Source organism: Aythya marila (genome assembly GCF_965140915.1).
Source record: "Aythya marila genome assembly, chromosome: 10".
In the NCBI taxonomy this organism is placed as follows: domain Eukaryota; kingdom Metazoa; phylum Chordata; class Aves; order Anseriformes; family Anatidae; genus Aythya; species Aythya marila.
In genome coordinates, this window is record NC_139051.1 from 3104934 (window position 1) to 3129394 (window position 24461).

The following is a 24461-nucleotide window of genomic DNA, read 5'->3' on the forward strand; positions in this document are numbered from 1 at the left end:
CACTACAAAGTGTTTTGTGTTGAACAAATTTAAATTCAGTAAAAAGTACCTACAATTTATTGATTTTCTTAACTACTATATTAGGTATAATTTATAAATATGAAACAACTGAAATAGCTAGCAAAATGTGGAATAATGTATGGCAGCAATGTGAGTTTACTTGTATCAGTAAAACACACAGAAAACTTTTTGCTCTGGAAAATGACCTTGCCCTGCCCTCTAGCAGGCAGTGTGCACATCACAACTCGAAACAAGCTGCTCAGATGCTGTGGCTGTTATACAGATGCTGGAAACAGGCTTTCTCATCAGCCTTCTGCACATACAATACTCCCTACTTCTCCCTCTCTCCCCCTCCTCCCCCCCCCCCCCTTTTTTTTTTTATAAACTAATAGTGTTTAAATTCTAAAGTCAAAGCAAAACAAGCACATACTTATCTGGTACTGTAAAATGTAGCCGGTAAGGTGGCCGTTGGCCTTCTTGGGAAGTCCCCAGGACAGTGTGACAGAGTCCTTGTCAAAGTTCAGGATTTTCAGAAAACGGGGTTGTTCAGGGACTGAAGATACAGGGATTAGTTCACAGAAAGCACTGCACAAGTCTGTCTCTATATGCACTTGTTAAATGAGGATATAGTTTAGCTCAATACCTGAAGTTCCCCAACCTACAGTTCCCCTTTCTAGTGAACACTGTAATGACCATTGGCGATTTTACAACCACTTTAATTTATGAAATCAAGTTGTTTTGTTACATGGACAATTTAAATTTATTCCCTTCCATCCCGCTTCTTCTTACCTCCTTCTGGAGTTTCAAACACCACAGGAGAGCTTTCCGGTCCATCGCCCTTGGAGTTGTAAGCCAGAACAGTCAAGCGGAATTCACTGAAGGGCTCCAGACCAGGAATCATCCCATAATTTCTGTCTCCTACAAATGTTAGGTGGTGTTTCTCTGGGTGATGTCTTTTCCCATCCAGCATGCTTTTTGTTTTCCACCAACTGACCTGCATTGAGATTGGCATTTCTATAACAAATTACCTTTGATGGGGCTGAACACTATATTGATTTCTCTCATCTTCCCAGAAATGAGATTGTGATCTATCATTGACAAAGGATTCATTTAATAGTTTGTTAAACTGCATGCAATTAACGAGAAATTCATAACCTTATAGCCTTTTAAATGTCCACGAACTCTGTCCCTTGGTATTCCAAACCAGAAGACTTTGACCAGCGTGCTGTTGACGATATCCACTGAGACGCCGGAAGGAGCAGCATCTGGAGCTGTAAAAACAGGAGCGATGCATATTAAAGATGCTTACGGGAGCTCAGTTTCACACCATTTGTATGCTACAGGGCTTGGCTTTCCAGCTCAAGCTGTGCCAGCTCATGCAGTCTTCCTGCAGGCAAGAAAAAAGTCATTCCACCTGCATCCAGTGGGTGAAACAGGCCAATAAACATTATTTTGCGGTATCAGAGCTTTCTGCTGAGGGCTGGAATACAGGTGCACTGGGACATATGAATTTCTACACCCGTATTTATGATTTCCTGTTTCAAGTAATGCTTACAGTAGTGAGAAGAATAAAAAAATGATTAACACAGCATTCAAAAAGGCAATCATAAAGTTTTTTTTTTTTTTTTTTCCCAATCAATTTCATTTTATAGCTAAACTCATTTAACGGTAGGATTTTAATCACTGCACAACAGAGAGCGCTATTATAGAGCCTAAAAGAAAAGGAATAAAAAAAAGAAAAAGAAAGAAACAAACAAACAAAAAACACAAAAGAGGCCTTGATCCACTGACAACTGAATAGTACGGAAGATAGAAGCAGATGTTAAATTAGATCCACCCTAGACACATAAAGCAAACAAACATGCTGTGGTGTCCTTATTCTCACTGTCCTCCACCTCTTCTGTGATCCAGCAAATGGGGGAGAGGAAACTTCTACAGCACTCCCCAGTGCCCACCTCTGGCTGGGCAGAGGCTGCCCTCCAGCCCAAGGCCACCCCAGTGCTAAAGCCTGATGCTGGTGAAACACCAGGATTCACTCAGTAGGTTTTAAAATCAACCTGGAGCTTTTTGACCATTTGATGTCACTTAGGATGGATGGTGCTACCTCATCACAGCTGCTGCAGAAGCTGCAGCAAGAGGAGGTGGCTGCAGCACCCCCAGTGACCACGCCAGTGGGAGTGCTGGCTGCAGGAGCTGGCTGATAAACACAGCTCGTGGCAGTCTGGGCATCTCACTGAGCAAAAAACACATGCTGGTCTTAGGGTAAGACACTGTAGACTTTCCAAAGGCTATTCAGTCTGTCAGTTTATTTCATTTTGGGGAAAACGGATGAAAGATTTCAGATTCTGCATAGGATGAAAACTGTCTGCCTTTAATAAGATTAATTGGCAGATCTGAAAGGCAGAGCTCTTGCTGACACCCCTGCCAACTGTTCCCAGCCTCTGCCACTAAGCGTTTGCAAATGCAATAACCATTTGTATTTGGGATCAGGGAAGCTTGGCACCCCACACTAGCTGGCCACCAGGCTGTTTACTCCCTCAGTGATATAAATCCGTAAATCCTACAAAAAAAGGTTCTTTTTAAAGGGAGGTTGGCATTTCATTGCTGCAAACGGGTAAATTTCCAGTCATCCAAATACCTTCTGTAGCCATGCAGTAAACACCAAAGGGGAAAGGCTGCTTTCAGAAATGCTGGGATGGCCCCAGCAGTGCTATTACCCAGTGTCCCACAGATTGTAGAAGGGCTGTCACAGCCCTTGTGACACCAGCATTAATTCTATTAGCAGAGAAATCCTCCTGCATGCTCACCTCTCACAATGGGAGATGATTATTAAGGCCCACCATGAAATTGGAGCTCGAAGAGGACATGGAAAGGGTCAGTATCAGAAGTGGTGGCTGTGACCTAGGGCGGCCCAGGCATCTATTATCTGAACGTGGGTAGCACGGGGAGAAAACTGCTTTGGTTTGGCCCAGACTATGCACAGTTGGCAAAGCCCAAGAGCAGAGGTGGGCCAGTGCTGAGAAACTCCATGGAGAGGGCTCGGAGCAGGAGTAAGCCCAAAGCTAGGCCTTGTGGTGGAGGAAGATTTCTCCAGAGACAAGGGGAGGCCTGGGAGGGGGCTGTGCCACCAGGGGGACACAAAAAGCTGTTGGACAGAAACCCAAGCTAAAGGTTTGTCCCCCCTGAGCTCAGCACAACTGCTGCAGTAATTCACAGACTTCTTTGTGGACTGCAGCCTTCAAATGAATATCCAGATTAAATCAGCACTGAGATGAATAAAAGCATGAGGGACCTGTCCACAGAGCTGGAGTCCACTGTGCCCAGCACAAGAAGTGTCTGTCTCTCTGGCAGCCCAGCACTTTCAACAGCTGTATTTAGGCATTTTGGCTGCAGGCTGCCCAATCTATCGCTCCCCGTCTAAATGTTTTGCATCACAAGACACACTCACTAAGCACATTTTTCACGGGAAAAGTCCCGTTACTTACTATCCTCTCCTGAATATCCAGTGGTGACGTTTGGTTCAGGACCAGTTCCTAAATTATTTACTGCTTGGACCTTGATCTCATAGGGCACGAAAGTGGGGGTGTTCCTCAGGGTCAGGGAGTGTTTCTTCACCAATTCCTCGTTCCAATCGGTCTCAACGCCCCGCTGCCGCCAGCTGACTTTGTACTCCAGCCCTGGCCCATTTCGCTCCGTGGGCTTCAATGGCTGTGGGAGAACAGGAGATGTTAAAAGAGACCCATAAGTTGTTGGGATTTGTTTTGTTTTGCTTTGATTTTTTTTTTTTTTCTGTGATTTAAACTGCATGCCTTTTAGCGCAACTAAAATGCATATTTTGGCATAAGGCTATTTGTGCCTTTTAGTACAGCTAAAATGCATTTCATCTTAGAATTTTATGTAGCACAGCAAGTTGGGTCATTAAAATTTAGATTTGTTCTAAATACGTGCCAAATGCTTGAAATTATGCCTGGTCATTTAATGGGCAACTGCTGTGCTATCAGTTCTTACTGATCAGCTGAAGACTTCGTCACAGCATGGTTCTCATCTAATTAACACAAATTTATAAAATATTAGAAGACATATAACAATGGCTTGTCATGAGACATTCTCCAATTGAGTTTGTTCCTCTGAAAATGTACCTCTTTAATTAATAATGTTAATTGGTCACATGCACTACCCCAAAATGATGTGTATGTGTTTTGGGGGGAGGTTACCAGTCCATTGAAATATCTGTGGATATTTTCCACCACAAACTACTCTTAAAAATATTTCAATGAAACATTATACATATCAAATATATAACGCCTGATATGTAGCCAAGCCACACACAAAGGCCAGATCAGCACACCTTGGTCAGAGAAGTGCAGAAGCCTGAAATGAAACGACATCGACTGAGTGTCAGCAGAGCACTGTTTCCCACTGACCAGCTCACCCGCTGCTCCTCGCATGTGGGGACTGAAGGTGATGCAAAGAGCATCTATAAAACTTGAACAGATCTCTTCAAGGCATGCCAAAAAAATGAGTGTTGTTCCATGGTATTAATTTGTCCTACGAGTTGACTTACCAAAAACTCATTGAATTCTGTTCAGCTGGGGCAGGACAATGTTAAGCAAACCTAGCTCTTGGCCATGTGCAAAAATTCCCTTTTACTTGCTCTGAGGGTACAAGGACCAAAGCCATGCACCCTCCCATTCATGACCTTCAGGATGACTGTGGTGAAAGGGCTGGTATGCCACACAGCTTTCTAATAGGCAGTGCTGGGTTGAAGCTCCTCCATGGCAAAGAACCCATGGAATGGGATTTGCAAGAGAAGCTGGAGAAGTAAAAATTCCTACTCAAAAATAACTTCTTGTTTGGAATAAAATTTCAGCACTGCTTGACTCCTATTTTGATCTCCCTTAATGCTGCAAATCCTTGGCTGAAAAGCTAGTCACTAATGCTCATCTGGTCTCTTAATCCAAAGTAGGCAGATTAACATCATTTTGCAGCCTTTGTCTGCCAGAAATAGTATTTTTTTTTCTTTTTTTTGTGAAATTCAGTGCCTAGCATTTTCTCTGGAAGGCATGCAGAAAACACCATAAATAAATGAATATCCTGTTTATGACATTTAAATGATTCAACGAGATTTAACAAAGCCTTTCCATCCCATTCTCTCTCTTTAGCCTCAATTTTCACTTTTACTTTTGCCATGTCTGAGCTGGGATTACTGGCAGGGATGGTGGTTCCTTCCCAGCTCAGCCAAGGCTTCAGCCCACTGCTGGCCCTAGCACCTTCACCCACCCGTGATGAGTACCACCACTCTGCTTTTCCTCCAAGAAGCAGGTTTGTCTTCCTTGACTACATCATTCAGCAAAAATCCACTTTCAAATCCAAGTCAACAGATCTAGAGGGCCATCTCCTTTTTGGCATGATTATAGCCTGAAGTGCAAATTCGCACTTGGGAAATATTTATTGTTCTTTGCTGCAAGCAGCAGATTGAAAAGTAAATCTCATGTAAATTGTGTTTAATTCAAGCCACAAAAAAAAATAATAATAAATATGCGTCCTTCCACAGTTGTTGAAGCTTGTGTTAAATGGAGGAATATATATCTCTCTAAATTGTTGGCACAGAAGCTGTAAGCTTAAAAGTCAGAGAAATTGAAGTCTGCAAACCATCCTCAACACTTTTACGTGATTCCTTTGACACATGATCAGGAACTGTATCTGCACTCCTTTAGCTTGTGGTGTAGAAATTCAAACTCACGTTCTCTTGGCCAAGTGATCTGAGTCATTGTCAAACCTCCAGGCTCAAGGAGCAGAAACTCTGTGCCTGGCCAAGGAACAGGTCCTCTACCTGGCCCTGGCTGCTCCTCCTGCAGAGCAGGGTAAGACCATGGCTATTGCAAGCACTCCCTTGCATGCAAGAAGCACAGAAGAGGGGCATACTCTAGGTAATTTCTCAACGTACATACAGCACTTCTGTATTTCCTTACAGCCTGCAAAGTTTAGTTGGAAAAAGTTGCCTTTTGAAACAAAAAATGAATCTAGGGAAGGAAACCCAAACATTTAAGTCAATAATAATTTAACCTTTGACTGAAGTAGCATCAATGATCCTACCTACAGAATTTGCTAGTGTTTACTTAAAAGCATTAACTTTAATTAATAGGGAGAAGGGGAAATAAAGTCAAGGGAACCATTATTTCTATCCCTCTCTCTCTCTTTTTAAAAATGTATTTGCATTAAAACAACATCCTGATAACTTTCGTGCTGCTCTAGGAACTGCTGCTTGAAGAGAGAACCTGTTCCCAATATTGTAGCATTGACAGACACGTTTCCATTACCTCCCATTTCATCACCATTTCATTTGGTTCAGAAGCTTCAACTCGGATGTTTTCTGGGTTCTTGTCTGGAGCTGAAACCACACAGGTAATAAGGTTAGTTTCCATATTTCTGTTTTTATTTGCATGTGTTATTTAAATAATAAACAAATATGTATTTATTAAATATGTATTTATTAAATACATATTTGAAAACTTTTCTTGTTTCTGTATTACTGAGAGTGAAAAACACCTAAACAAAGAGTGCTCATGAGCTTAATTACTTGGATCAGCAAAAGCTGCTGTGAACAAAATGAGTTGTTTATGCAGTTTTGATTCCTAAGTGCCCTTGTTGGTTGGAGCCACCAGCTAACATGAAACTGTGACTTTTGGATTTCAAAGCACCAGATGTAGGGGGATTATTAGGAAGAGATTTTTCTCCCTGTGGGGATAGTAAACAGAAGGTATATCATTAGCGGGGCGCACACAGCTGAAAAGCTGAAGAAAGACCTGGAATTGAAGTGAAAGAGAAAAAAAAAAAAAGAAAGAAAGAAAAATGCCAGGGAATGCAAATGCCAGGTTGAACAGTTGGCCTCTAAAATGACTTTCAGGGATACAGCATTTTCTGTTATGGTGAGAAATGCACTGTGAATGAACACTTTTGACAAGCTTATAGCTGCTGAAAGGCTCCCCATAAATCCTGAAAATTCTCACCAGCACCTGCATGTCCATAAATGGCTGCAACGAGCCTTAAAGGCACAAAATCAGCAGAGTTCAGAAAAGCTTTGTGTTACAGGTATGTGGGTAGGAAACACACTGCTAGCCATAGCAACAGAAATTCCTCATTTTGGCATCCCCAGACTGATGTCGGCAGCTGCAGGGGTGAATCCTCTCTTTGGCGAAGATACTTCCTTGGCATGCAGGATGGCTGGACTTGGCTTTGGTGTGTGCAGAGTGCTTCAGTATCTCATCTCCTACCACACACATTGAGCAGAAAAAGTAGTACAAGCAACCTGACATCTTTATGCCCCTCAGAAGGAAAAGAGGGCAATGCTATTCCTGGTAAAGCACTAAAAATATTCACATAAAAAAAACTAGATGGCAGTGTTTACCAGCTGGAGGCGTTGCATAGCGCAGCGATGGTTTACTAGGCTGGCTCCTTCCAACAGCATTCACGGACACGACACGAAACTGGTAATTCATGTATGGGGCCAGGGTCAGAAGGGCTGTGGTGTCATTCCCAGGGACTTGGGTCAGCTCCTGCCACCTCCCCGGCTCCCACTGGCTCTCTTCATACTCTATAATGGACTCTGTGGAGGAGAGAAAACAAGGCAGAGGAAAACAGGCAGCACCCTTATGAACTGCTTATAAATAGCAGGATAGAAATGAACTTAGAGTAAATTAACTGTCATAGTAAAACCGATTAAGGACAGCTTTGAGCACGGTTTGTTTATTCTGACAGCCGTGATGTGTCATTATGCTAAATGATGTAAGGTGATGCTACCAAAATCCTTCATACCATTAACAGGGCTGTTATGGCTGGCCCCAGCCTTCCAAGACAGTCGAACACTTCGGTTTTGATGTTCTGAGAGCTGCAGATCTTCTGGTGGATCAGGAACATCTGAGACAACAAAGAGCTGTCAAGAGCGTGGCAATTATTCCTGTTTATTTGGCATTTTTGAAAAGACTGGAACAGCAAGCTCCAGTGAAGGCAGTTGTAAAACATCTTCTGATTTCAAAATGGACAGGATTAGGAAAGTAAGAATTTCTTTTAAAGAGCCTGGTTTGTTACAGAAAAATACACTGAGTCTTTTGATTCTGCTTTCTCCCCTATAAATGCAATATCCCTTCTACAAGTGTATTTCCATCTACTCTCATTAGCCTTGCTTGGAGCAACAGAGTTTTCTGTGCAAATCATCACTAGGATTTATATAATCACTAATAGATATTGACACTGCTCTCAGCAGAAAGTTATATTAGAATCACTTGGATTTACTGTGGTGCAAACCAGAGTGGTAGGAGGAGGCTTGGCTCTCACAGTTATTGAACCTGGCTTTTAGAGCATGAGTGAAAGGATAATATTCATTATCACAGCCATGGGGATCTATATTAAAAGGAAACAACAAAATTCATTACTTGCCAGCTCAATTAGTACTGTCCAGAGAATATATCAAGTTAGTTGTGTAGCTCGTGGTTGGTGTGATAACTGCACTGCACCTCTTGGGGACTAGCATGGGACTGCCAAAGCCTTGAGCACAGGATGACCGTGCTGATGCTCTGTACACACTAGAGCTTGCTTTTTATGTACGTGGTTGTCAATTTGAAATCTGATTATATTGGATTAGCCTGGTAATTGGATTGCATAAAATCTGTTGTAAAAGAACAATTTCTTATTGCAGGGGTCTGATGGTTACCCCTCATCCCTCCAAAGTTGCACACACTACTCCTCCTTAAACATGTAGTCTTGAACACAAAACTGCATTCACCAAGAAAACAATCTCAGAGCTTTTGCAGGAAAGCTTCCTGGGCATGAAGCTAGAGTTTCAAAATCAAAAAAATTTATGGATCAAGGAAATGAAATTACGCAACTCTTGATTGGTGTTTGACCTCCTTCTGCCCCAACATTCTAACTACATTTTGGTTGACAATGTCATTTCTTACAGGAAAAGCAGCTGGCTCAATGAATAACACTGTCCCCGTCATTGTGAGAGCAATTAGTAGGAACTATACAGAGTTTTTAAAATAACAATGTTGAGTTTTTTTGTTTTATATATAAGGGAACATCAAAAAGTTTAAAAGATTATGTTTGTGTGCTACGGTATATGGTGCTATGATTTTTTATTTGAAGACAGTGATGGTATATCTTTGAGGTATCCATCCTGCTCTCTGTTTATTAACACGAGAACAAATACCTAGAAGTATTTTAACAGAATACATCTTCTGTGCTCATTTGCCCATATTTTGATATCTCCATCTGTTCCATGTTTAGTTCTTTAGTCATCTCACAGGTCTTTCATTGCAAGAGCCTGAATTTTTTCATTTGGAAAATAACAGATACTGTTAATCCATCAAGACCTTTCTTATGTACAATAAACAAGAAAAAAACAAGCACAAGAATGTTTTTCCCCTTCTGTAAATCAACTTTTTAAAAACGAACAAAATGCTTCATGAAATTTTCATAAGTAACATAACAGTTTACAAACATCTTGAGTTATATACTACTAAAGAACACAGTACCATAAATAATGTGCATAGCATCTACTTAATTTACTATTTACTGAAAAATACCATTCATTTAAAGTGTGAAAATATCCTGAAGGTCAGATTGTCTTAGCTCCTGTTAGCAATCACTGCCAGAAATAAACAAAAATATAAAACAAACAAACAAACCAACCCTGAAATTAAAACAACACAAAACTCTCAGCAAAATAGCATTCTAGTGATTGTCTGATGTCCTTAGGTAAGTGTTAGAGGCTGATGTTGCAAAGGACTGCACATCACTACACAAATTCATCTCCTTAATTTTGAGCAGCCTTTCAGGACAGAAGACTGGTGGTAAGGATGCTCAAAAGCAAGGTCAAGCTTCAGACTGTGGGTCAAATCCTTTCTCTGCTATGAATTTACCTTTTGCCACTGGGCAATAATTTATTACTGAGGTTTGGTAACTGAAATGGGTAAAAGAACTAATTAAACGAAAGTGCACACTCGATTGCACCAACCTGACTGCACACTAGGAAAGTATCCTCTTACCAAGAACAATTAACCGTGATTCCGCTACAACACTGTCTAGGGAAGTGCTAGCCACACACATATAAACTCCTTGATCCTCCAATGTCACACTTGAAATGAACAGTGTATCCATGTCCACAATTATCCTACAGGGCAAGAAAAAAGGCACATACAATTAAAAAAATATATAGAAAAATCTGTAAGATAAGCATATGTCTGACACTGTTCACTGAAAAACAGTTCTTGAATAAACTTGTTAAGGGAACATTTTGAATAACATAATTGAACGTTAGGCTTATTATTTGAAAATGCGATTGTAGTTGTATTATACACTGTGCTGTAGACTATTATTTGTATTTTGTAGCAATTTAGCCTCTATGGCTGGAAGTTGGCATATCTTCTCTTGATCTGAAAAGAGCCACATTGATATGCATCAGCTGAGGGTTTGGCACATAGGGTTTTGGCACATCATTAATGAGGGAAATACACAGGCTTTGTGTATACATTTTTAAGAGGACTGAATAAAACCCAGCATTCCCAGCCCACCTGTGTCATGTCCTATGCACCAGGGGCAGTTGGCCTTAATGCAGGCCCATGGGTTCTGTCAGGGTGAAGACTGATCTGGTCTTTACCTGGTACTCTCTCCCCACCCTCTGTGGCCTCAGCAGGATCTTCTTCCATACCTCCTGCACTGCAGCGTTTAGAAAATAACCTTTCTGCTGTGACTAATTAATAAAGACATCCGTGTGCCCATTGTGGGACCTTTCATACGGAATAAAGTCTAGGCTCCATCCCATTAAAGGGACAAACAGGTATAAACACAGGAAAATACTAGTTAAATCCAAGTGGAGAAACAAAATCCCAGTTGACTGCACGGAGTTTAGAGTTATATTTCTGGGTTAAACCAACATTTATGCAGCATTATACGATGACAGTGAAAGAGAGTAAACAAAAACAACAGTAATAATAATTTTCCAGTCACAGCTCAAAACTCATACAAATGCATATATATGTATGTAGACAAAATGCAGATCTAGTCATATATTGCATGAAGAATTCCTGCAGACATAAATTTGCATTTCAAGCTATTAAGTTTCATGTTTATTAATACTCATGTTCCAGCACTACACAGCATTATTTCAGCTGAGCTCAAGAAAACTCTTGTTCTTCTCTGCTTACCTGCTGTCTTGTGTGCTGTTGACTGGCAGCTGATCTCCATCTTTCCTCCAGGATAATTTGAAGCTGTTTTTCAAGTGTGAATCATACTCAGACTGACATTTCAACAAAATTGAATGTGATTTCAACACTCGGGGGTTCTTTGGAGTAATGACAATTTTTGTAGCATCTGGTGGATCACAGAAAACACTTTGATTAGGAGAGAGAAACTATTACATCAAATTTTCACCAAGCACTTCATATATAAAAATCAACCTCAGGAGCAGTGATCATATCTTCACCTATCCATCTATCTATCTCTATATACAAACATTTCAAGCGGAGGAGGTTGGTTTTGAAATGGAGATTTGACAGGATATAATTTTATATCTTGAAAATTTCTATTTTAGTTCAGTCCAAACCAACATATTCAAGAAACACAAGTGCACACAAACACACAAAGTCACAGGTGAAAATACTTGTTAGCAGACTGTTATGAAATGAATGATACAAAAAAAAAGCTTGAATATGATTTTTATGTCCAATTGCCATTTGAAATAGGCTTTGGCAATGACCCAAGAAAAATTACAAGCTTATTAAAGTCGAGTGAGAAAAAAATATTGCAATCAAGTTTGTTCTTTTAATTGACTCTAATCTAAATGCAGAAACAGATGAATAAGTAGGAAGAAAGCACTTGGCTTCACTCCTCTATACAGTGAAATACTGCTTTGTGAGAATTTTATTGTACATTTTCATGTTTATTATAATTGTAAAACTTACAAAGCAAAGAGACTGGCCCGAAATAGAACACATTTTTTTTTTTTTTTTCTTGAGTTAGTTACAGCAAACTGAGAGTGCTTTTGAGGACTTTGCTAATTGAGTATTGAAGTTGATCATTGTTTTTACTTTTTACTAAGTATCTATTTAAGTAAAAAAAAAATAAATGTAAATATAAAACCTTATCAAAGGTCTTTCTATTCATAAGTGAAACATTACCTCTTATATCCAGATTCGCTGTGATTGCTCTTTTTCCAACCGAGTTTGAAGCCCAGCAAGCATATGATCCTGAGTCGTCTTTCTTTGTTTCTTTGATCTCTAGGGTGCCATTTTTATTTAATTCATAGCGTAATGCTGAGAGTGTCTCTACGCTATCATCCTTAGTCCTAAAGAGGATAATAGTTATGGCTTATTTCTGGGGTTGTAGAAACTATTATTTCACAGAAACATAGAATGGCTCGGGTTGGGAGGGACCTTAAAGATCATCTAGTTCCAACCCTCCTGCCATACGTTTTCATATTCCATGGTTTACAGATAGTGCGGGGGACTCAGGAGTCTGGGGTCAGCAAGTCACTTTACTTACATGCAGGCAAATCATAAAGGGACATAAGCTTTCTGCAAACCTGAAATACGTTGACAGTGTCTACCAAGATCTTTAAACTACTCTGGCTGAGTCTTTAATCCATAGCTGTCATGTGCAATTTTATTGCACCTGTCAAATGCTATGGCAATCCAGTGATTTCCAACTACATGGAACCATTTCCAGGTGAACATGTTCTGTAAGTCATTGCCTTTCAACCCCAGCAATGTGTCCAAACTTTAAAAATTACCAATGTTAAACTAACACTGATGAAGTTGCAACAGGATTTGGCTACATAAGGCATGGTTCTGCTTAATGAATATCCCAACACCTCTTCACGCAGGTATTGAGGACTTTCATTAACTGTTTTTCCACCCCCTCTTTAAATCAATGTGGTAAGGTTCTTGAGGAAAAGTATATTTATTAAAAAATATACATATATTAAACACATTTTTGTTACAAACTGCAAATTTTAATTCCACAACATGAGCACATGAGTGTTTGGGAAGCCTGTTTGAACCTGTTTCATGTGAAGAAGTGAGTTCTCAGTAACTTACCATCTAATATCTGCTGCAGGCGAGGCAAAAAATTCACAGTGCAGGAAGGCACTGTAACCCACAACTGTGGCATAGTTTTCACCATCTGAGGTCAGTATTAAGGGAGCAATATCTGCAGAACAGAATGCAAAACAAGCAGCACTGAACTTCAGAACTGGGAATATAAATACAGTCCCTGCATCATACCCTTTTCCCACCATACAAAGGCCAAAGGCTTGGCCACTTAGCAGGAATTTCACTGCCTTTTTGCTCCTGCACTGAGCAACTGAGTTTCCATAAGCCTCAATGACAAAGATAACAGTGGTTGACTGCTGGACATGTCAGACCATGAAAGCTCATCTCCAAGACAAAAAACAGACTAGTTTTGCTTCCTCTAGAGACTTCTCTTATTAAATAAATTCCCATGACAATCTGTCTTCAAAGAAGAGGCTCAGTATCACAACTGAAATTAAAGATTAACAACACACAGTACACTTAATAATTTAAAAACACAGTCGTGGCCACAATCTAGTCCACAGTGGTCTTAATACATTTGAATTCCAAAGATTTTGAGCCCCAAACAACTATATTGTTAAAATAAGAAATATATAAAAGCTCATGACCACTCAAGCTAAGTGTATAATGTTGCCCATGATAAGGCTTGTTGCACTAGTTTGGACAACGTATTTCTTAAAATCCAGGGCCAATGCAACAGAACAGAGACCTGGTTAATAATCCCACAACTATTCTGAAGACTTAAGAGGTATCAAAATGGGAAGCTTTAGTTACATTTTTCTTGATAAACTTGAAGAGTTGGGAGACTACTCACTGAGGACATTCACATTGGCGCTAGCAAGGATGGTACCATGCTTGTTGCTGGCCTCGCACTGGTACACGGCACTGTCCTGAAGCTGAAGGTTGGTGAGGCTGATCTCTCTGGCAGAGATTCTCCCTCTGAAGGTCCTACCTGAAAAGAGCCAGACTTTGTCAATGTTCAGTTCAAACCAAACCAAACCGTATATAAAGTTTCAAAACAGTAGTGATAACACCAACACAACAGGAAGCAGGGCCTGTGCTCCCCGGACTCCAAAGAGTCTTTTGTGCTAATTCTGAAGCAGTAAGACCAAGAGACCTCAAAAGCACAAGTACCACCCCATATCCCAAACAGATGGGAGCAATACAGGGTTACGTACTCACAGCCACTCCACACCTGCACCTCTTTCACCTCCCTTCAAGTTCATGTTTAAATAGAAGCCTTATTAATTAAATATGAAAATATGCTTAAACAGATGTCACACAAGACATTATTTAGTGCATTAGGCTTTTTGTGCATTCCAGGGGCACAACACAGACACGTCCTATCCAGCCACCTCCTAAAGAAGGCTGTAGGACCTTGTACTTACTGTCAATGGGCATCCCGTTAAGTTTCCATTGAATGGTTGGCTCTGGGTTGCCAATCGCCTCGCACAGCAGCACAAGGTTTGTTCCTACGCTGTAAACACCACCTTCTGGCTCCTTAATCCACCGAGGAGGCTCTGTAGAGAGGGGACATGGCAGGTAGCAGGTGACACAGCAGGACAAGTCTGACTGCTATTACCGTAGTTCTCCAGGAGATGGCAAACGCTACCAGCAGTAGCCACCAGCTCCTAGCAGCCTTTTGTGCAACCGGAGCGTACTTCATGCAAACCAATGCTACAAAAGGTAAAATTACCATTAGTATACATCAGTTTCTGTCCTTCAGGCTTTGTAAAATGCAAATGTCAGAGGGAAGAGTGTAGGATATGGGCAGTGTTTACCGAAGTGGAAAACAAATGCAGAGAAGATGAGAGGTGAGGCTGGGGAGGGAGGTAAACTTAATGGTGTCAGGATTTTCACAAGGACCCTCAAACATAAGGCTGTGGTCTCTGAAATGACGTGAGACTATTTCAGCTACTCAAACAAGATGCAAATAACCATTCAGCTCGAATACTCAGTAGACATGAGCAAATGGCTTGCATCGGCTTGCCCAGGAGCAGCCAGAGGGCAGAGCACGATGATGCAGAGGCGATGCTGAGCACCTCCATCTGCTCATCTGTGGGTGCTGAGGAAACACATTGTGCTTTTCAATATCCCGCTTTTCCACCCTATATTCATCTCCGATGCTGATCCATAACATATTTAGATATGATGAGACATTTTCTGACCAGTGATTGAGGACCAGTCCTGAAGAGTCCCCCACAGGGTGGTGGTAGAGGAGCAGCGTTTTCCTGCTGCATTCTCTTTCCCCAGCACTGGCAGCTAAACCAGAGCATCCCCTGAGCATCAGCTACCCAGAACTCATTGGAAAAACAAACAAACAAAAAAACACAACAACTGTAAGGGAGGGAAGGAACAGAGAGGAAAAATAAATCATTAATCTCGTGACAGTTTTCTGATATCTACAGACCAAATTTAGATCCCTGAGCCTGTATACATTTCAGAGGGCGTCCTTAATAAATAAATAAATAAATAAATAAATGGTATTTGTCATTACCTCTCCCTGAGAAACTACAAACTTCCACATTTTAGTTCCAGACCTGTCACTACCTCTTTTGCCTGCCCTAAGCAGATCACTGGATCCCTCCTTCCCTATTTGAAAAAGATGAGCTAATGTGTGGGATACATGAGGATTCATTAGTTAATGCTCATAATACGCTTTGAAGATTAACAGAGCTGTTGCTTGGTAATACATCTCCAGATGTTATCTGTGTGATATATTAAAACAAAACGTCATAGCTCACACAGATATATTAAAAAATACCTCTGATGTGTGATAAACAAGAGCTTCTACACAAACTCCACTATTTCCACAGTAGAGAACCCATGTAGAGGCATTGACTAGCAACAGCTAAAGAATGAACTAAATGTAAGACACCAAAGCTTATCAAAAATTATAACATTATAACATAGCATTTCATTCACAGAACAGATTCCTTCTACTGCCTGCCTCGCTGCAGAGCTGTTTGCCCTCCTGTAGTGCAGCATGTAACATGATCATACTTGCTATGCTTCCTTTTATTTGACTCCAGGAAAAACCTGCATGCAGCAGAACATTTTGGGTTTGCAGATCTCTCTCTTTTTCTCTCATAAATTATGCATACATCAGAGAAAGACAGGTCAAAGGCATGGAAGTGAAAAGGTTTATAACAATCCTAATGAATTTTTTCCCCCAACTACGTCTGCCACAAGCACCATATTTGAGACAGGATGTTTTGGAGGAGGTGAGACACTAAGCAAAACCTGGATACAAGCTACACTATAGAGCCCTTCCTATTTTAATTTGTGCATATACTTTTGAAAGTGAGCTGCAGATATATTACACTGCTGCCTTCCTTTTTCAGTATGGGAATTGCTGTGGTTGCCCCAAGGAAGTGATGCAGCTGTGAAGCTTCAGTCAATGAGATTTTGTCAAGTATGAAATGTAATTTCACAGAAAGACTGAAGAACCTCTCTTCTTTGTGGCAGATATGCTATAGTGCTTATAAGTATATAAAATGTAAGAATAAAAAAAATATACACATACAGTCTAGCAACCACAAAAACCTGTGGTTGGACAGACAAATCTGCCATTAATCTGCACAAGCAAAGTGGTATAGCTTATGTTTCACTGCATAATGCATTCTTCTAGGTAAGAGTTATAGATGTGGTCAGCCCAATCAAGAGATTTATGTCATTATGGGAACGTAATGAGAGGTCTGAAAACAAAAGAGATCTAAAATGGTCATCTAGTCCATACTTCTGCAACAACACAAGATCACCTACACCTAGAGCATTCCTGATGGATACAAATCTCTACAGCCTCCTGTGCTGTCTACAGTAGTACTATCCTTTTCCCCATAACTAGAACAGACGTAACGTTAACCAAATTCACTTCACTGTAGTTTAGATCTATAGTATTATGCCCAGGGGAGAAAGAGAATATTGTGTTACTGTGAAGAAACTTTTGTACATTTGAAGGCTGTTATATGAACCCCAGATTCATTCTTTCCTAAATTAAACATATCTATCCACTTATTTTCAAAGGCCACATTTTTGAAATCTTGACTACCCTTACTGGCTTTTCTGTATTGTCTTGAATAAATTCCATCCTCGATGTGAAACTGGATGTTACGTGAGGCCTTATCAGTTCTCAGTAGTCTTTTTTCACAAACAATGCTTTTCTTTAACCTTTCCAGGATGATTTTTCTTTTTCTGCAAGGACAGTATTTCTGAGCAGAGTTCAGCTTATGATCCAATACATCCTCCAGACCAGTCTAACCAGACATTTTCCATCCTGTGTTTATGAAGCCAATTAGTGCTGCCTGATGAGAATTTGCATTTGTGCTTACTGAAGCCCATCCTTTTCATTCCAGACCATTTTCCAAATTTGTCAAGATCATTTCAAATTCTCTCCTATCTTCCCATGGGCTGACAATCCATCCCACTTTGGGGTTATCATCTGCAGATTCAGATACAGCTATCACCTTTCCCAGTGAAAGGCTGAGAACTACAGCTTGAGTCTCATTAAAATGACTGGGCATGTATGTACATCACACTAGTTTTATTTATTTTCTTCTAACTCAGTAATGAAAGTAGCTGCAAAGGCCCTTAGGTATTCCATCATTACTATAATTAATCATTATATTGCAATTATTTCTATTAAACACAGCCCAGAAGCCTCAGTTAAGATTGAGGTACCATTAGAACAGGCACTATGATAGTGACAAGATGTTGAGGTTGTATATACATTTTCTATTAGGCTTAGGGGATTATACACAATAACCAAATAAACAAACATTTTAGATCTAAACAATTTGAGAGCTTGTTTTGCTTTTTTTTTTTTTTTTTTTTTTAATAGTTTATTCTCTCCCTCTAATAACAATAAGAGCCTTTTTGTGCCTCTTCCAGTGTTCCAGGCTACATCTTTCCTCGCAGAGAGAGATTAAAATGTTCAAGCAGTCAAGCAATTTGCTGGCTGAATATTTTCAGATACTGGGTAATAATTGCCTGAATCTTTGCCTTCAGAGTACTGTAGGATTTGTAAGTGGGCTGCATGAAAATATCATAATTTCAGGCTGTTATTTAGAAGGCTGGGGTGTTGCTTTGAGATCCTCAAATACCAGAAAGAAGAACAGAAAAAAGTGAAATAGTGCAGGAACAATAACCAAGTCCTCATTTCTACTCCAGCACTAAATGGAGAATAGTTCGTGGTTAAAGACTGAGATTTTTTTCCTTTCATATTTAAATTTTCTTCTCCCTGCACACATCTTTTGAGAAGTGCCTATCAGGCATAAGGATGTCATATGTCAGCATAACTTCCCTGAAACCAACTGAAATTAATGCTCACTTCCACCAGCTCAATACCTGCCCTTGAGTGTGCACACAAGAGTCACTACAAGAATGATGAACATACCCATCTCTACTGAATGTTAATGACATTTTCTGGTTCAAAATTATAGAAAAAGATGGTATTTTTTGCTCAGTTTCAGCAAGATAACATGCATGTGATGACCTAGTAGGACGAATTCCTGTTACTGACAGCATCCTACATTAGTTACACAAATGGAAAATTAATTTAATAGGAATTGCATAAACGTTCTTTATATTGCAATTGTTAGAGTCATTTTCTTTACTTCTTTCTTTTTTAAAATAATTGTTTGTTAATGAGTAGGAATAACAATTTGCCCGGAAGCCTTCCTCCCTCTAGAGACTGGGGGAGAAGAGGGGTCAATAATCTGAACTGCTTAATTAATGTTATTTCCCTGGTATTTTGGTATTTGCAGCTCCTGCAATTTCTTTGAAGAATTCAATTTTTACAGGCGAGAAAATCATAGCCAGATTGTTAAAATATTCAGCTAGAGCAGAGATGCTCCAAACCATCTGGAATGATTTCTAGGAGTCAGCACTTCCCCTCCATTGCAGCTGAAAACTTGCCATGCCCTGGTATCCCCCTCTGCCTCACTTCCAGGAAGGGAAGGAAGGCTATGACACACCAGGCTGTGTCAAGTGAAAGGGGAGAATTCTTCACAAAGGGAGAGAAAAGACTCTTCCACAGCTAACGAGTAAATAAAAAGCAGATAGCTGAAAGCACGTGTCCTCCCGCCATGACTTCTTGTGACTAAAGAGTGAGAAAAAGCACAGATTAAAATGAAGCGGTTGACAGACACTGGCAGTTTAATATTGGTTTTGTTTTGTTTTGTTTTTTTTAACTCTGCAGAGCAGAGACTGAAGAATTTTTTCATCAGCAAAGAGAAAATGCTTTCACCACATTTTTCAGCTGTGCTTCAGAATTCTTGTTTGCAGCTATTTATGGGGGGCATTACTGAAAGATTCATGGTGGCAGTAATACTTCTGCAGGGCTCACTTGTCCCTGTTAAATCTCACTCAAGCTTTGCTTTGCTCCTATGAAAGGAAGTGACGGAGAGCAGCATCCACACCTGCATTGTATGAAATGTCTGGGGAGAAAGGGAACAGCAGGTGGAAGAATGAGGGAGAATAGGCACCAAGTGCCTCTACCTGCGCTATTTGCAAGACACCTGTTATGAAGGTACCTTGGCTGATTTCATTATTCTCCTTACTTCCACTGGCAATAAAATAAAATAAAATAAAATAAAATAAAATAAAATAAAATAAAATAAAATAAAATAAAATAAAATAAAATAAAATAAAATAAAATAAAATAAAATAAAGCCAAAAAAAAAAAACACTCTTAGCTCAAGTTTTTCCAATACAAAGCTGATAGCAGAACACACAGAGGAGGGCAAGAGAGGAGTGGTACTATAGGCATTTAATTTTGATGAAAATCAAAGATAGAAAACTGAGATAAACAGACCTCTGATCTGGCCTGGTATGGCCATTTTCATATTTTTTTTTAAGAGCAAGTAGAATAATTAAATTTTCTGGTCTGACTTTCAGATTAATACAAGACATTTTGTCAATATCTCTGCTTGAATAATTCACATCTTAATGTATTGGATCTATAATTCTCTCACACATTTGTACTTCTGCTCAGTGGTTTGTAAAGCCTTCATGGTTCAGGAAAAAAAATAACAAAAAAACATTAATTCTATTCAAAAACAAAACAAAACAAGAAAAACAATGCTCTTTTCTGCCAGCTTCCCAACACTACAAGGCTGGCCCTACTAGCATAAATTGATACAGCTGGTTGAGGTTTTGGATCATCTGAAGTGATATTAGCAAAAGTTCTTATTTACTTCCCACTGACTACCTTTTAGTGTTCAAAATAAAAAGTTTAGTAAAATATACTCCGTACCTTCCACATGAACATGGAATTCGTGTTTTGTTCTGCCCATGGGGTTGCTCGCCGTGCACTGGTAAGTTCCTTCATCAGCTGCAGACACTTGTTCTATCTTCAGGATCTTCCCAAAATTTTCTTTTACTGATTTGTCCTTGGGCAAATTTCCAGTAACTTTGACCCAGCTTAGATGAGGAGTTGGGCTAGTATCAAAGAAAAGAAAAAAAAAAGATTTTGAGTTGCATACCAGGATGCTGTTATTTACGTTAGAGGTTTCATTTTAGCAGAGCCTCTTTAGTTAATACAAGCTATATTGCAGGCTATAGACTATTGTTAGTCTATACTGTTCCTTGATTTGAAGGACCCCTATGAATAAGTCCTTCACAGCCAAACCCAGGCTATGGCACAAGACTGCATTCCTTGTAAACACATTGGCATGAACTGTGTCAGAGGGAATGGGGTGTATTTCGTCCGACTCCAAAAGGGCACTTGAGGACAGACAAGGAGGTAAAGACTTCATTACAGTGACTTCACTCAGTGCCCTGCTGGGTTAGGAAGATGTCCAGCCATTGGAGTTGGCTGAAAATGTTCTTACATGTTTAGAAAGCAAGTGGCAGTGACACAGAAATTCAGGACAGACTGCTGCATGCACAGTCCCAGCTGGGATTCACGACCCCGACACCATACACTGTGTCATATCTGCTTACTCTTGTGTCCATCTGTCATTGTGGCAGAATGCCCAGGCACAAGCCACTCAAAGCCCTAGGTACTAAGAAATCATGGTTTTCCAAGAGCAATAAGCATAACAGTACAAACGTCCTATTTCCTGCAACGGTACTTTTCCTGCTCTTGTACCAAAGTCAGGCACCGTGTTGCCTCGGTGTTGTACTGAGGCAATGCCCTCCTGACACCGGTGTTAGTCAGAATATAAGTCTTCAGAAACAACAGATTGGAAATGTACTTATTTCCTTATTTTGCAGTTGGCTGCCCCTGATATTAGTTACTTGAAATCTGGCTCAGTCTATCCGCTTCCGTGATTTGTGGACATTTGGTTGGATGGATTGGCAGAGATATAGGCAAAGCTGATCATTTTTCTGCTGGAAGTGGGAAATTTAACAAATATTTTATTTTTTCTAAATGCTGTGGTTTCAAAGGGTTTCCATGGAAAAATATTAATTCAATGAAAGAACCTGAGAAATAAAGTTCCTCCTGAGAAGAGAAGCTCTCAAAGAAGTACTTTGTCTTCTTTCAAAAGTGACTACTTTAAAAAAAAAAAAAAAAAAAAAAAAAAAAAAAAAAGCTTTTTGTTAGAAAATTAAAAAAAAATAAAATCCTGGGAAAAAAATGAATGAAATTAATATATTTTGTTTTGACTATAAACAGCTTTTTTTTTATTATTATTCCTTTCTCTTCTTGTATATGGTATTAGTTCTTGCACATGAAAATTCATATTTGTATATTTCCATGGTGATTTGTCTATTCAGTACCTTGACAACACTGTAAACTCATACCCATGGATTTGTGGAGGTTCATGGGCCTGTGAATTAGCTTGATGGGCAGTGAATTAAACAAGGAAATGCTGCAACAGGGAACTAAAACTCACTGCAGATACTTGGAGCAGATCCAGTAGAGACAAGTAATTCACCTTCTCTCAAAAGATGGCAACCAACTGCAGAGGCATAATCTTGCCAGCCCAAATGAGCGATGCCCTTTCAAGTCCACATGGAAAAACAAAATGTCCTAAACATGTTTTTTCAGGCAGATAAATATCCTGATTTTGGAATTTTATAGAGGAGATAATTGCACAGCCTTTAATATGAGTTATCTCTCTGCTAACCACAGTCTGTGTTCACAGACCTGCAGCTCCACAATACAGCATGAGAGCACAATAATTTAAGACTCCATTTAACAAAAAGCTCTATCACAAATAAACCAGAAGCAACTGTGCTTTCATTGTGGGTTTAGTGGTTGCAGAGATTTTCGCTTTATCCATTTCTCTGGTGGCAACTCTTCAAGGGCGGACTATTGCATCTACAAGCAGATAGTAAAATTGGAAAACTGGACTGAGGGCACAGTGGGGCGTATTTCTGCTCTGAGCTACTGCAGCAGGAACAAGGTCCAGAGAGGTATTCACAGCTTCACTGTGAGGACTGCGCTTAAATCATGTATTAGCCTTTTGCTTTCTTTACTTACCTTATATTGTCCTGTTACTTACAATGAGGAACAAAATTATTCTGATCTCATTTCCCAGCACATACCATCGGCTTGAACCCTTCCCTGTATTATTACAGTGAGCATATCCTCACTGAAATATTCTGCCATGCTTAGGACAGACAGAGTCACAACTAGAGCTGTCAAAACTCTGTGCTGCTTTACAAGGAGCATGCATGCTCTAGAAAAACTTTACATAAAGGTTCAATTTAAAACTGAGCAGGTATGTACATACGTTTTTATGAGAATAATTTTTAACTTAGCTTTTTCATTCCTCAGTTATGTTTCAAAAGGTGAATAAGTCTGTGCATTATTGTGCGTTACTCACAGCCCTTCAGCAATACACTCGAGTAGCAGGACACCTCCCTTGATAACAGTGACTGATGAGCTACTTCCAGCAGATTCAGGAGGGATCAGCAGTTTGGGTTTTCTTTCCTTGATAAAATTTGCTAAAATAAAATAAAAATGAAATAAAATAAGTTAGATATGAAATCTTAGAGCCTTTGCTTATCCTTCAATACTGCTACAAATATTACTCCTGTCAGAAGGCTTCTGACATCAATTTGTAAATTTTCTTTCTGATTTATATGATTTAAGACCAATCCAGGACTCTTCCATTTCTCCTTCTTACAGTCAGAAAATAGATACAGTAATAACAGCAGGCAGAGGTACTAAAGAAGCTTCATTTTCTAAGGTTTCAGGTCCTGAATTCCAAACATTGGCCCCTTTCTATCACAAATCTTGGCCAATTTTTGATACACTGGCCATTTCAATCACTGACCTGGTGTGCACTGTCTTTCTTAGCACCTTTGCTCTGCATTGACTCCATCATCTTTTAAATCTCAGATGGAAACACATCTTTCCAAATTTAATACCCTACAAAATTGTCCATCTTGTTATAATTATTAAATCTACAGTAATGGAGATACAATTTGTATCGAAGACTGTTTAAATAATAAAACAAGATTGACCTGCATTTGATTTCAACGGACCATTTGTTCCAGCCGCCCAAACAATGGTTTCACGACAAAATATGCATAGAGTTAAACGGCTATCCAGTTATCACTATAATAACAATTAACATGGTAATGAATGTCCCCAAATGGTAGTACTTCTACAAAAATAGTTCCGGATGATTTGATGAAATGCTACATACATGTATATCTTTCTGGAAAATCCTGTCTTTTTTTCACCCCCTTGCTTTTTGTTTCTACAAACCAATGTCACAAGTGCTCCAAGCTGCAGCAGAACACTTTGGTGCCCCTGGGCATGCTCACCTGCTTTCCATCTGCCCCTCGCCACCTGCTTCCAAAGGCAGGCAGGCAGTCCCCCTCCCAGACACAAGAGTTCAGGCATTTCTCTGAGGCATAACCATTTTTTGGAGTGTCGGTCTCTCCACACAAGCCCTGCCTGTTCTGCTCACAAATGGCAGCAGCCTCCATGGGCAAAGTCTTGAGGATTTATCAGTGCTTTGAGCTATCTATCCCCAAACAGTTAGGAAGGACCCTCTTTTCAAAAACTCCAGCACTTGTCCAACAGAACAAGGTCTTTTGAGAGTTTCAAATGTGGGATCTTAAAATTAACAGACACTCTCAGGAGGAATTTAACTAAAATAAATCAGCATCAAAAGTTAAATATGAAAAAACAGACTCTCATTCTTAAGTATTTTAAGATGAAGTTAATGGGGTGGAGAACTGCAAGAATAACCACTATCTGCCTTCTGACTTATCCACATTGTCTGCATAAACTTCAGCATTTTCAGGATATGGCTCCACAAAGAAGTGGACACAGAACAAGGGGAGACATGAATCCCCAGGATGAGAACTGCTTTCTTGGAGTGCTTACCTGTGGTGCATATCAAACAGCACAGTACAGAGGCAAACCATCTCACATTCACCCTGCATACAGCTACAGATGTGCACAAT

General features: G+C 39.8%; 1 protein-coding gene across 5 annotated transcripts in view; it reads right to left on the reverse strand.

Moving 5' to 3' along the window:
- CHL1 (cell adhesion molecule L1 like) overlaps positions 1–24461 on the reverse strand; it is a 123508-nt gene that overhangs the window by 13627 nt on the left and 85420 nt on the right. For all 5 annotated transcript variants that reach the window (XM_082768548.1, XM_082768550.1, XM_082768547.1 and 2 more), the window contains 15 exons: positions 22865–22985; positions 20344–20528; positions 14477–14608; positions 13903–14040; positions 13095–13206; positions 12177–12343; positions 11205–11370; positions 10047–10171; positions 7816–7917; positions 7409–7606; positions 6321–6391; positions 3486–3708; positions 1156–1271; positions 790–994; positions 431–553 (listed from right to left, as the gene is read on the reverse strand). In XM_082768548.1, the coding sequence (XP_082624674.1) occupies positions 431–553; positions 790–994; positions 1156–1271; positions 3486–3708; positions 6321–6391; positions 7409–7606; positions 7816–7917; positions 10047–10171; positions 11205–11370; positions 12177–12343; positions 13095–13206; positions 13903–14040; positions 14477–14608; positions 20344–20528; positions 22865–22985 (2184 nt within the window). The remainder of the gene's footprint in view (positions 1–430; positions 554–789; positions 995–1155; positions 1272–3485; positions 3709–6320; positions 6392–7408; positions 7607–7815; positions 7918–10046; positions 10172–11204; positions 11371–12176; positions 12344–13094; positions 13207–13902; positions 14041–14476; positions 14609–20343; positions 20529–22864; positions 22986–24461) is intronic.